This window comes from Camellia sinensis, unplaced genomic scaffold (genome assembly GCF_055761805.1).
Source record: "Camellia sinensis isolate YWXY unplaced genomic scaffold, ASM5576180v1 Unanchor1, whole genome shotgun sequence".
NCBI classification, from domain to species: Eukaryota; Viridiplantae; Streptophyta; class Magnoliopsida; order Ericales; family Theaceae; genus Camellia; species Camellia sinensis.
Genome location: NW_028128987.1, coordinates 2,868,204 through 2,880,795, shown reverse-complemented (window position 1 = coordinate 2,880,795; position 12,592 = coordinate 2,868,204). Strand labels below are relative to the sequence as shown.

Here is a 12,592-nt window from a genome sequence, read left to right as displayed (position 1 = left end):
ATATGTATGTATGTATGACTGTATGTACATGTTGTTCTTGATGAAACTTCTAATTTATGAAGTCTTTTCTTCATTGACTTTGAGGGAAAAGCATGCGTTTGTTCATGAATCGGACATAGGTTATGCTCTTAATATTGAAATGAAGTATTGATCTTGGTTTAATTGTTTTCAATTGCTTCGCTCATGTTGTGCTCTTCCGCCAATGGTTTAGTTTCAATTTTCTGTCATCAACAGCACTTTCAAGTTCCAAAAGGCCATGATTTTAAGCCCTCTCTTAAGAAAATACCAAAATCTTTCTTTTACCATTAGGAATTGGACTACAAAAATTTAATCATCTCCTCCTTTAACGATCACAGATCACTCGTTTGCTTCCACCACGGCCAAAGTAATATTACAATATGTATTTGTGGGATAAAATTATAATATTTTCAATTAGAAAGTGTTATTTGTAAGAATGTTGCTTCTTTTAACCCTTTTGTTTTTTTTTTGCAGAGGTAAGAATCTTTTGAAATATATATAAGCCACCTAACAAGGAAGAAGTATACAAGGCCATCCCTTGTTCCTTGAACAAAAGCACCAGTCTAAAAACTTTACCAGTCATCTATTTGCTTTAGAGCGACATGGTTTTTACACATTTAGAGATTACACAAAGCTCCACAGAGGAGAAGATATTGGTTCTGAACTACTAAAAGCAATTGAGGAGTCTAGTATTTCGATTATTGTGTTCTCAAAAAATTATGCAATGTCGAAGTGGTGTTTGGATGAACTTGTGCAGATCATGGAGTGCAAGAAGACATTTAAACAGATTGTCCTGCCTATTTTTTATGATGTTGATCCATCTGATGTGCGAGCGCAAAAAGGGAGTGTTGCAGAAGCATTTGACAAGCATCAAGAACATTTTGGAAAGAGTTCAGATGGCAGGGTAGAGAAATGGAGAGCAGCTCTTACTGAGGTTGCTAATTTGTCTGGTTGGGACTTGAAGAATGTGTACAACGGGTATTTTCCTCAAGCCTCTTAATGTTTGCTTGAAAATAACCCAAAACAACACAAATTACGAATAATTTCATTTGGATGTATAAATAGAATCTTAATTGTAGTTATAAGATTATATTTAGAATCATTTATGTTATTCATAAATATAAATCAAAACTGGTTTATCCATCAAATTTGAAATGTCATAGCACCAGATGCGTGAATTTGCTAAAAACTTATTTTTGTTTTTTAATTTTGCTCAAATTGGCAGAGATGAAGCGAAGTTAATTACTAAAATCATTGAGGAAGTTGGGAATGTAATAGATCTTGAACATCTAAGTGTTACAGACCACCCGGTTGGACTAGAGGATCGTGTGCAAAAACCCAAAATGTTGTTGCGCATGGAGTCAAATGATAATGATGTTTGCATTGTTGCAGTATGGGGGATTGTTGGACTAGGAAAGACAACAATAGCCAAAAATCTGTATAAACTCATCCACCATAGATTTGATGGTTGCAGTTTTTTTGCAGATGTCAGAGAAACTTGGAAGAAACCAAATAGTCTTTTAAAATTACAGAGAACAACTTCTCTCTGATATATTCAAAAATGAAATTCATCACATCAGAAATATTCACCAAGGAAAAGAGGTCATAATAAGAGAGCATTGCGTCGAAAGGTTCTACTTGTTTTGGATGACGTGGATGATATCAAACAATTAAAGGAATTAGCCATAGATTGAGCTTATAACAACAAGAGATTTGTCTTCATTAAATTTTAAACCGGACGAGATATATACACCGAATGAGTTGGATGAGGACAAATCTCTTCAACTCTTCAGTTGGCATGCCTTTAAGGAAGACCATCCCATAGAAAACTATGTGGAGCTTTCCACAAGTTGTGGACTATGCTAAAGGGCTTCCATTAGCTCTTGAAATTTTGGGTTCCTTTTTGTCTTGCATCAGAACCATATCGGAATGGGAAAGTGCTATAGAAAAATTGAAAAAAATCCCTCATAAAGGCATTCAAGAAAAACTTGAAATAAGTTACAATTCGTTAAGTAAAAAAGTGAAGGAGTTATTCTTGGATATAGCATGTTTCTTTGTTGGAATGGATCGAAATTTTATAATCAAAATATTAAAAGGCTGTAAATTATTCCTTGAAATTGGGTTAAGAATTCTGTTTGATCGTTGTCTCATAAAATATGGGCTTGGGAACAAGCTTATGATGCATGATATGATTAGAGACATGGGCAGAGAAATCGTCAAGAAAGAATCTAATGATGAGCCTGGAAGGCGTAGTAGATTGTGGCATCATGAAGATGGTCTCGAAGTGTTGAGATATGGCACGGTGAGAACCATAAGCATGAACTTCCAATTAATATTTGATGCTTAATTCTTGCAAGAATTTCACATGCATATGCCCATTCTTACTTCTGGCAATTAACTGATGTAAATATACTTGGCCTTAAGTTTTTTTTTCCAACTAATGTAATTTTTTTTGTGCCATGGGTTTTGTTATCAGGGTACTAAAGTAGTTAAGGGCCTCTTCCTGAACTTTCTCGAGTCAAAAGAAGTCCAAGTGAATGCGAAGGCCTTTGAAAATATGAACGAATTGTGGCTTCTTCATCTCGATTATGTTCACCTAAGTTCAAGTTTTGAACATAATTTTAGAAGGCTATTATGGCTAAGCTGGAATGGTTGTCCGTTGGTATGGTTGCCGTCGAAATTATACATAGAGAAGTTGGTTGCCCTTGACTTGCGTTATAGCAAACTGAAACAAGTTTGGAAGGGAACCAAGGTACAATATTATTCTTTACATTTCATATATCAATAAGTTTGGAAGGGAACCAAGGTACAATATTATTTCTTTATAGTTCTTTACATTTCATACATCAATCATATTGTACTAATGTGGAAAATAATTTTTCTGTGTTTTTGATAGGATCTTAATAATCTGAAATTCCTTTATCTCAGTCATTGTTATTATCTAACCAAAACCCCAAACTTCTCTGGACTCAACAATCTTGAGGAACTATTGATTGATAACTGCATAAGGTTGGTAGAGATTGACGAATCTATTGGATGTCTCAACAAACTTATTGTCCTAGACATGGCAAATTTTAAAAAACTTGAGCAGTTTCCTTCAAGGATTTTGATGTCGAAATCTCTTGAGTATCTTGATCTCTCGGGCTACTCCAAACTAAGAGAATTTGATGGATTTAAAGGATCACTATCAAAATCATTGTACATATTTTTCTCATCTTGGGCATTGCCAAGAAAGAACGTGGATTCCATTGGTTTTTCACTACAAGGTTTAAGAAGTTTGAAGACATTGAAGATAGCCAATGTCAATATGTCATATCTGCCCAGTGAGATTGGGAGTTTGGTCTCATTAACATATTTGCATCTTAATGGAAACAAGTTTTTGTGTACGTTACCGGATAGCGTCTATAATCTTACTCGCTTGCAGATGTCAGAGAAACTTGGAAGAAACCAAATGGTCTGTTAAAATTACAAGAACAACTTCTTTCCGATATATTCAAAAATGAAATTCATCACATCAGAAATATTCACCAAGGAAAAGAGGTCATAATACGGAGAGCATTGCGTCGAAAGGTTCTACTTGTTTTGGATGACGTGGATGATATCAAACAATTGAAGGAATTAGCCATAGATCGAGCTTATTTTGGTTGTGGAAGCAGAATCATCATAACAACAAGAGATTTGTCTTCATTAAATTTTGAAGTGGACGAGATATATATGCCAAAGGAGTTGGATAAGGACAAATCTCTTTAACTCTTTAGTTGGCATGCCTTCAAGGAAGACCTTCCCATAGAAAACTATGTGGAGCTTTCAAAACAAGTTGTGGACTATGCTAAAGGGCTTCCATTATCTCTTGAAATTTTGGGTTCCTTTTTGTCTCGCATCAGAAGCATACCGGAATGGGAAAGTGCAATAGAAAAACTGAAAAATATCCCTCATGAAGGCATTCAAGAAAAACTTGAAATAAGTTACAATTCGTTAAGTAAAGAAGTGAAGGAGTTATTCCTAGATATAGCATGTTTCTTTGTTGGAATGAATCGGAATTTTATAATCAAAATATTAAAAGGCTGTAAATTATTCCCCGAAATTGGGTTAAGGATTCTGTTTGATCGGTGTCTCATAAAATATGGGCATTTTGACACGCTTGAGATGCATGATATGGTTAGAGACATGGGCAGAGAAATTGTCAAAAAAGAATCTAATGATGAGCCTGGAAGGTGTAGTAGATTGTGGCATCATGAGGATGGTCTCAAAGTGTTGAGATATGGCACGGTGAGAACCATAAGCATGAACTTCCAATTAATATTTGATGCTTAATTCCTGCAATAATTTTACATGCATATGCACATTCTTACTTCTGGCAATTAACTGATGCGAATATACTTGGCCTTAAGTTTTGTTTTCCAACTAATGTAATTTTTTTTGTGCCATGGGTTTTCTTATCAGGGTACTAAAGTAGTTAAAGGCCTCTTCCTGAACTTTCCCGAGTCAAAGGAAGTCCAAGTGAATGTGAAGGCCTTTGAAATATGAACGAATTGTGGCTTCTTCATCTCGATTATGTTCACCTAAGTTCAGGTTTTGAACATAATTTTAGAAGGCTATTATGGCTAAGCTGGAATGGTTGTCCGTTGGTATGGTTGCCGTCGAAATTATACATAGAGAAGTTGGTTGCTCTTAACTTGCGTTATAACAAACTGAAACAAGTTTGGAAGGGAACCAAGGTACAATATTATTTCTTTACATTTCATACATCAATCATATTGTACTGATGTGGAAAATAATTTTTCTCTTTGTGTTTTTGACAGAATCTTAATAATCTGAAATTCCTTTATATCAGTCATTGTTATTATCTAACCAAAACCCCAAACTTCTCTGGACTCAGCAATCTTGAGGAACTATTGATTGATAACTGCTTAAGGTTGGTAGAGATTGACGAATCTATTGGATGTCTCAACAAACTTATTGTCCTAGACATGGCAAATTGTAAAAAACTTGAGCAGTTTCCTTCAAGGATTTTGATGTTGAAATCTCTTGAGTATCTTGATCTCTCTGGCTGCTCCAAACTAAGAGAATTTGCTGGATTTAAAGGATCACCGTCAAAATCACTGTACACATTTTTCTCATCTTGGGCATTGCTAAGAAAGAACGTGGATTCCATTGGTTTTTCACTACAGTGTTTAAGAAGTTTGAAGACATTGAAAATAGCAAATCACAATATGTCATATCTGCCCAGTGAAATTGGGAGTTTGGTCTCATTAACAGATTTGGATATTAACGGAAACAATTTGTGTACGTTCCCGAATAGCATCTATAAACTTACTCGCTTGGAGAGGCTAGATATGGGAGCCTGCAATCTGTCACATTTGCCCAATGAAATTGGGAGTTTGATCTCATTAAAAGATTTGATCCTTGATAGAAACAAATTTTTGTGCACGTTACCGGAGAGCATCTATAACCTTACTCGCTTGCAATTATTGAAAATTGAAAAATGCAATGTATCACATTTGCCCAATGAAATTGGGAGTTTAATCTCATTAAGTGATTTGAATCTTGCAGGAAATAATTTGTGTACCTTACCGGATAGCATTGGTAACCTTACTCGCTTGGAATGTTTGGAGATGACAAATTGCAATGTATCATATTTACCCAATGAAATTGGAAGTTTGATCTCATTAACAAATTTGTTTCTTGATGGAAATAGTTTGTGTACACTTCCGGATAGCATCGGTAACCTTACTCACTTGAATCAGCTAGCTATGCACAACTGCAATTTGTCATATCTGCCCAATGCAATTTGGAAGTTGAACTCATTAGAATACTTGTTTCTTGTTGGAAACAATTTACGTACCATACCGACTGACTTCTGTAAGCTTACTAACTTGAGAACCCTCCACTTTAGTGGTTGTGCAAGGCTCCAATCAATTCTTGAGCCTCCTAAGAGCATACGTAGAGTGACTGCAGTTGATTGTGTTTCATTAGAGAATATTGAGTTAAAATGGCTGGTTGGGGTTCATTATGGGCCAATCCTGAGATTTGAAGGTTGCCATAAATTAGCCAAGAGCAATTTTGTAAATAATGTCATGAAAGCAACTATCCAGCGGGCTAAGGTATGCTCTCTCTCTCTCTCTCTCTCTCTCTCTCTCTCTCTCTCATTGGTTTGATAAATCATTCTTTAAGAACCATAATCAATCCCTACTTATTCTGAATTAATACAATTGCTAATGTCTCATTCATCTAAGGCTTTGTTTGGATCTTAAATTTGTGGAGGGGAAAACAAAGAGAAAAGGGAAAATTGCTTTTTCTTTTATTTTTCCCCTTCACTTTTGGCTTTCTATTTCTTTTTCCTGATGTCAAATTGGATTTTATTTTTTATTGCATATCTTAGTAAGAAAAAGAGATTTAGTCTGTCCTTTGACTAATGCATCACCTATTGGAACAGGATTTTCATGCACTTAAGAGTCCTGCGATCCATGGTTTTGTAAGTCATTCTAAAATCTATCTTACATGGGGTGAGGTTCCCAGATGGTTTGAGTACCAAAGTGAAGGATCATATTTATCTGTCAAGGTGCCGCCCCTTATAAATCATAAAATATGGAGCTTGGTTGTATGTGTAATTTACATTGGATCCAATTCCAATGAAAAATGCAAGCAAAAACGTTCTTTTTGTCTTGAATACCATATAAACAAAGTCCGGAGATCAGATTCATTTTGTTATCCCAGTGATGGTTTATGTAGTGAAGACCAGATGTGCCTCGAATTTACGTCAATGAGTGAATTAGAAGGCGGTGATGAAGTGGAGATCTTCATAACAGAGTGTGAGCAGATACAGATAAAAAAGTTTACAGCTAAATTAATTTTTGAGGTTGATGAGAATAATGCAGATACGAATGATGAAGCATTGGCCGACTACATCTCATTACCTTCCCCAAGTGCCATTCAAGAAGAAGAGGAAGAAGTTGATTATCCAACCAAAAGAAGAAAAAGAAGTTGATTCAACAAATTAATAACAAAACTTAAAGCATTGGAAGCAAAAGGTATGTATAAACTTTTTTTGCAAGAGGTATCCAATCCATACGCCGCATTTTACAAGTTGACTATTTTAATAGGTTATTTTAGTTTTTGGTTATTTAGGTTAAAATATTTGTGTTTGGAAAGATGGTTGATTTTTTTGAAATTAGATATGATGTTTGTAAGAGAAAAAATAAAATGATTATTGATTTGATGTGATATTTTGTCTTATTGACCATTTTAGCCTATTTTGTCTTTTTGTGGATTTTAGCCCAAAAAGTAAAAAAAACTTTTGCCAAACAAGGCCAGAGAGATTGCTATTTTAGACAAAAAAAAATTAGATCTAATTTTCAAACTTAATGATGTAGTAAATAATTAGAATATCTTAAGCAATTCTCTCTCATATTTTTTTTAATCATCAACCAATCATTTCGCTTACACACCATTGGGTCTAGAAATTGGATCTAAAACGTTAGCCTATATATCATATTTCATATTTTTTTTTTTTTTTGAGCAATGTTACAAAATTTTCTACCAATTTTTATATCAAGCACTTACATGGTAGAAAATTGGACTGTCTTGACATTTTTGATACTTTCTTTTTTAAAATGTTTTTTTTTTTTTTGCGACAAAAAATACTTCATATAATTATATTTCTTATTTTTTTTTCTCATTCTCCAATACATAAGTAGGTTTCATGTGCATTTATGAATATGAACCCCATTATTTTGTGGTTAAGAATGAGAAATATAGATAAAAATATATAATTATATACAGTATTACTCTTTTGCAAATAATTTTTGTATATAACCTTCATAAGTAATTATCTTTTTTATATATACATATATATTTTTTAGCTTTTTAGTCAAACAAAAAATAAGGGTAAATTGCACTGACCTCCCCTGAGCTTTAGAGAAAATACAAAATATTTCACAATTTTGGCATAATTACATTGAGCTTCTTTAAAGTTGTATGTCATATAACACTTAGCCCCATTTTTATCAATAATTTTATAGTCTTGTGGATTGAAAATGATATTGTCAATATCTTTTACACTAAATTATATATTTTTCTTTATTTATCCTAGGTGTCTTCACAATATTTATATTAGTTTCGATCATTTTAGTCTTACTAAACGAGAAATTAGTGTGCCTGTGACAAAACTATAAAGCTAGTTGTATTTTCTCCAAATCTAAGGGAAGGTTAGTGTAATTTACCAAAAAATAAAATAAAATAAAATCCCACCCTAGTAGCTCATAATTTTAATAATACCATCATCACATAATTTGGAGTAATTTTTATATAAGAAATTAAAAATAAATAAATTAATCTTATATAAAAGTTATACAGAAACTCCACTAGAATGATATGTTATTTTACAATCAAAAATCATCTTAACAAGTGTTTGGATATATTATTGTTGTCTCAATCTAGATTTGTGGGATCTTGTCTTTCCTCTACCACGGTCTCCTCTGTTATCTCTATATTTCGTGGAGTAAATAGGGTGATCTCTCTCATTCTCTCCTGCATATTGTGATTCATACTATTTTTTTTCCCCCTTGAGTTGCATTTGGATCAAAGATTTGAGAAGAAATTTATGAATGGAAAGGAAAAATAATGGGGAAAATGAAGAAATAGAGATTCTTTTTTTTTTTTTTTTTCCCTTCACAAATCATTGATCCAAACGCAGCCTAAAAATTTGTTTCAGCAGCAAGCAGGGGGCACAAAGATTTGAAGGTGGTTGTAGCTCTCCATTGCTTTTCGATGTCTGTTATAATGCTCGAAGTCTGCATTGTTGTAGGATCGGTCTTTTGCAATGTAAAGATCTACAAAAAAAAGCCTTTTTAAGCTTGCTCATTTTACTGCTCTTGAGGAGAAGTTTCAAGGCCTGTGGAGGGTAGAAGTGGTGTCTATGGCTTCAAAAGTTGTTAGAAGTTTTAGAATATGTTGTGTTTTTGGTCCCAAGGGGGCTTGTTTGTGTTTGTTGTTCTCTCAATTAGTCTACCCCCTTGTTGTGTTTGCTGGTCTAAGTTGGTCGGTTGGTGGGGATTGTCTTGGGTGATGCCTGGGTCGGTTGAAGGTCTTCTAATCTGGTGGTCTGGCTTCAGGTTCTCAAAGATAGGTAGGAAGATCTGGCTGTCTCTACCTCTTGCTATTTTATGGGCCATTTGGAAAAGTCGGAATGAATGTAAGTTTCAGGGGGCTCTACCTGTTTCTAAGCTGCAATCTTTGCAGGAGGAGATCAAGATCAAGGTTGTTATGTGGGCTATATATCATTATCCGAATTCTGCATATTCCGTCCATGATTTGGTCAACAACATTCATCTTCTCAGCCATCCTTCAGTTGGCTGTTTTTCCAGGGGTGTAGCAGGGCTCTAATGTCAGTGCTGTTTATTCTAAGTGTTAGTGCTGTTTGGTCTGCTGTGATGGTTGGGTTGATGGTCTGCAGTGATGGTTGGTTTGTTGGTCTGCTATGATGGGTGGTTTTTTGGTCTGCTGTGTTGGTTGGCTCTGCTGCTCGGATTTGCCCTTTGGTATGTTGATGTAAGTTGGTGTTTGTTCTGCTGTTGTTGTTGTGGAAGTGTTGGTTGGAACCTCTCCATCTGGTTTTTTCAGCAACCACACCCTTTTTCTTCTTTTTCATCCCTCCACGACATTTCAGAAATCTATCCATAACTGCATATGCTCAAGCTCTTCCTATCTTTCTCTCTCTGCTATTTATTCCTTTTGAACTCAAATTTTCTTTTTGCAGATGATGATCATGGAGATTGGATCACGTGCACACACTTGGATTTCCATTTCAAACAAAGGCACATAAAATAATTTTTTTTTTTTTAAAAAAAAAAAACGTATACGTACTAAAGTTTAAAACGATCTCTCCCTCATCTTTCATTTTTCTTTCTTATTTTTTTTTTCCCAACCCGTCTGCCCTTCTCAGCTCAGTAGCAGTCAAACTAGACAGAAATTATTCCTCTCCCTCCTTAACGACCACATATCATGACTTGTTTGCTTCTACCTCTTTTGAGAAACGCTACAGTATGCTCCTTATATATATTTCTAATAATTATTAGGAATTTTTGTGATAAATATTACGTAATCTTTTAATAGTGTTACGACAATTTGTGATTAGACAGGGTACATCACAATAATTTGTGATACACATGTATATGCTCATGCTTAATTTGTCATTTCTATTGCTCAATTTGGTAATATTTATATATATATATATATATATATATATATATATGTAAGTATTTTTGTAAATGTTACTCAACAACTACGAAAAGCCTGTATGTAAATATATACACTGATCTCCAGCCTTACACATGAGAAACTATTGGTTGGTTTTGATCCACCGCCACATAATGTCTCACGTGTGTTCTGATTGGTGGAGATGATAGGACCCAAGATTTTATATTAATTGATTGGGAAACGCAAGAGGGCATGGATTTGTGATTAGCCAGGGTATGGCCACAATGCCCCTAAATCAACCAATAATTTTTCCTTATCCATATATATAGATCTTCATCCTACAAGTATTGTTGCTCTCGTAGGCTTTATTCATCCATTCTTCACTAAGTTGGGGACTGTGGGTAAGGAAGGAGGGAGGCAGTGGGGGAGGGAAAGGTCGGGGAGTGGTGGAGGAGTTGAGGTGGGATGCTGAGAGGGAGCAAGGATCCTCTCCTTGCCTTCCCTACTTCACTCTCTCCTTGCAATGGTCAAGATTCATCTTAAAAGAATCTAATGGCTCAAAGCACTTTATTAAAAAAAATTAAAAATTAAAAAATAATTTTTTTGGAATGATCTACACCATTGAATTCTCTTTAAATAAATCTTGACCATTGCAAGGAGGAAGTGAAGTAGAGAAGGCAAGGAGAGAATCCTTGCTCACTGAGAGGTGGGTGAGTTGGGATTGAAGTTAAGGTTTAAAAGATGCAAAGAAGGGTAAATTTGTTGTTATTCATGAAAATTTGACTTAAAATTTTCTTTCATATTGTCTAAAAATAGAGTGTGAATTTGTTCACATATGAACAATACACAACTTTTGTTTAGTTAAACTAAAGAGTGGTTCCATCAAAATTTGAAAATCAACAAATCAAGTGCTGTGTGTTGTTCACATTGTGAAAACAGTCACACTCGGGGATGTATGGTACAATTTCTGGATGCGAGTCCAAAATCATCTGAGGGGTGTGACTTAGTAAGAAAGTGCATTTTTTTTTGTGTGGAAATGAAGTGAGCTAGACATGGTGTTCATTTTAGTTATGGGTAAATTACATTGGTAGTTCTATCATTTTGTCCCTTGCAGTTATTTTTTATAATTTTATTAGTTAATTTGATTTTGACTATTAATTTTATATTTTGTGTTAATTGGTCTAATTGATAATGACGATTAAGGTTTTTGAAAAAAAATGGTCACTGAGTTGGTTGATGTTAACTCACTGAGTTAAATAAGTTTACAATTTGGCCTATAAAAGCATAATACATATGCGGCTTAAGTGCACATTTTCTATTAAAAAATACTAATAATTGTACTTAATTGAACCACATTGAGATTACAGTTGTACCAAATTGAGATAAAATCATAAATTTAAAATCAAAATCGAACCAATTGAAATTACAAAAGCGCCAAAATATAATTAAGAACTATTGATGTAATTTATCATCTATTTGTTTATTTATTTATTTTTTTAAGTGACAAAATGACACTAAGGTGTGTAATTTAAATAAATAAAAAAAATGAGAGGTGACAAGTCATGCATATGATACTCAAAAAAATATTTTAAAAGTGACAAATACCATCCAAAACATACACTATTATTACTAATATTCCTTTTGGGTTGGGTTTTCCTCCAGTTCGTGGTACTGCTAGGTCTATGAGAGGCTATCACGAGTTCTGTTTCGATAATTCGAACCGTTTAATGTTTTTTTTTTTATCGACAAATGTTAGTTGTTAGTTGTTAAATTAGCACCTATAGGAGAAACTCTCCACACCCATGGCAAAGCACCTAAGTGCTTAAACTCCCTTCATTCAACCCCCTTAAGAGGAATTGAACCCATGACCTTCTTAGAACTAAGCCCTAAGGAAAGTATGGTGGCTAACTAGGCTAGGCCTAGTTCGTTTTCGAACCGTTTTATTTGTAGAATTTATCGAGTACTATATTCCTGTAAAAAAAACTTTGATCAGATATCGATAGCTATTTTATCGGATCAGATTTCTGTCAATCGTTTATTTTTTCACTGTCCATTTTTTTTTATACAAAACTGATTTGATCACGTAACTATCAATATCCAATCAACGTGATTTTCTACAAGCATATAGTACTCGACGATTTTTACATATTCAACGGTTCATATTATCAAAACGAGACCCGTGATAAGCCCCCACAAACTCAACAGTATCCTCCAATCTGATCACGGACGAGAGGAAAGCCACCCCTTATTTTTTTTGTGGTATCCAATCTAAGTGAATACTTCCACTAAGTGTGGTCACCACAAAAAATTAAGGTTTTAGAAACTAAAATTTAGGGACAAGATTATTTTTTAGGAACAAAATATTTTTGTTACGAAA

The 12,592-nt window shown here is 34.2% G+C and overlaps 1 protein-coding gene across 1 annotated transcript; it reads left to right on the top strand.

The window, feature by feature from the left end:
* Nucleotides 1-742: 742 nt before the first annotated feature.
* On the top strand, nucleotides 743-1,568 carry LOC145814333 (disease resistance protein Roq1-like). The gene is made up of 2 exons (XM_082911001.1): nucleotides 743-996; nucleotides 1,244-1,568. Exons 1-2 carry the CDS (start codon nucleotides 743-745, stop codon nucleotides 1,566-1,568), a joined length of 579 nt encoding a protein of 192 aa, XP_082767127.1.
* Nucleotides 1,569-12,592: the final 11,024 nt, after the last annotated feature.

Coding starts and splice junctions, on each gene's coding strand:
- LOC145814333 (XM_082911001.1), top strand. CDS start 743: ATGTCGAAGTGGTGTTTGGATGAACTTGTGCAGATCATGGAGTGCAAG. Junction 997..1,243: donor TTGAAGAATGTGTACAACGG/GTATTTTCCTCA, acceptor TCAAATTGGCAG/AGATGAAGCGAAGTTAATTA.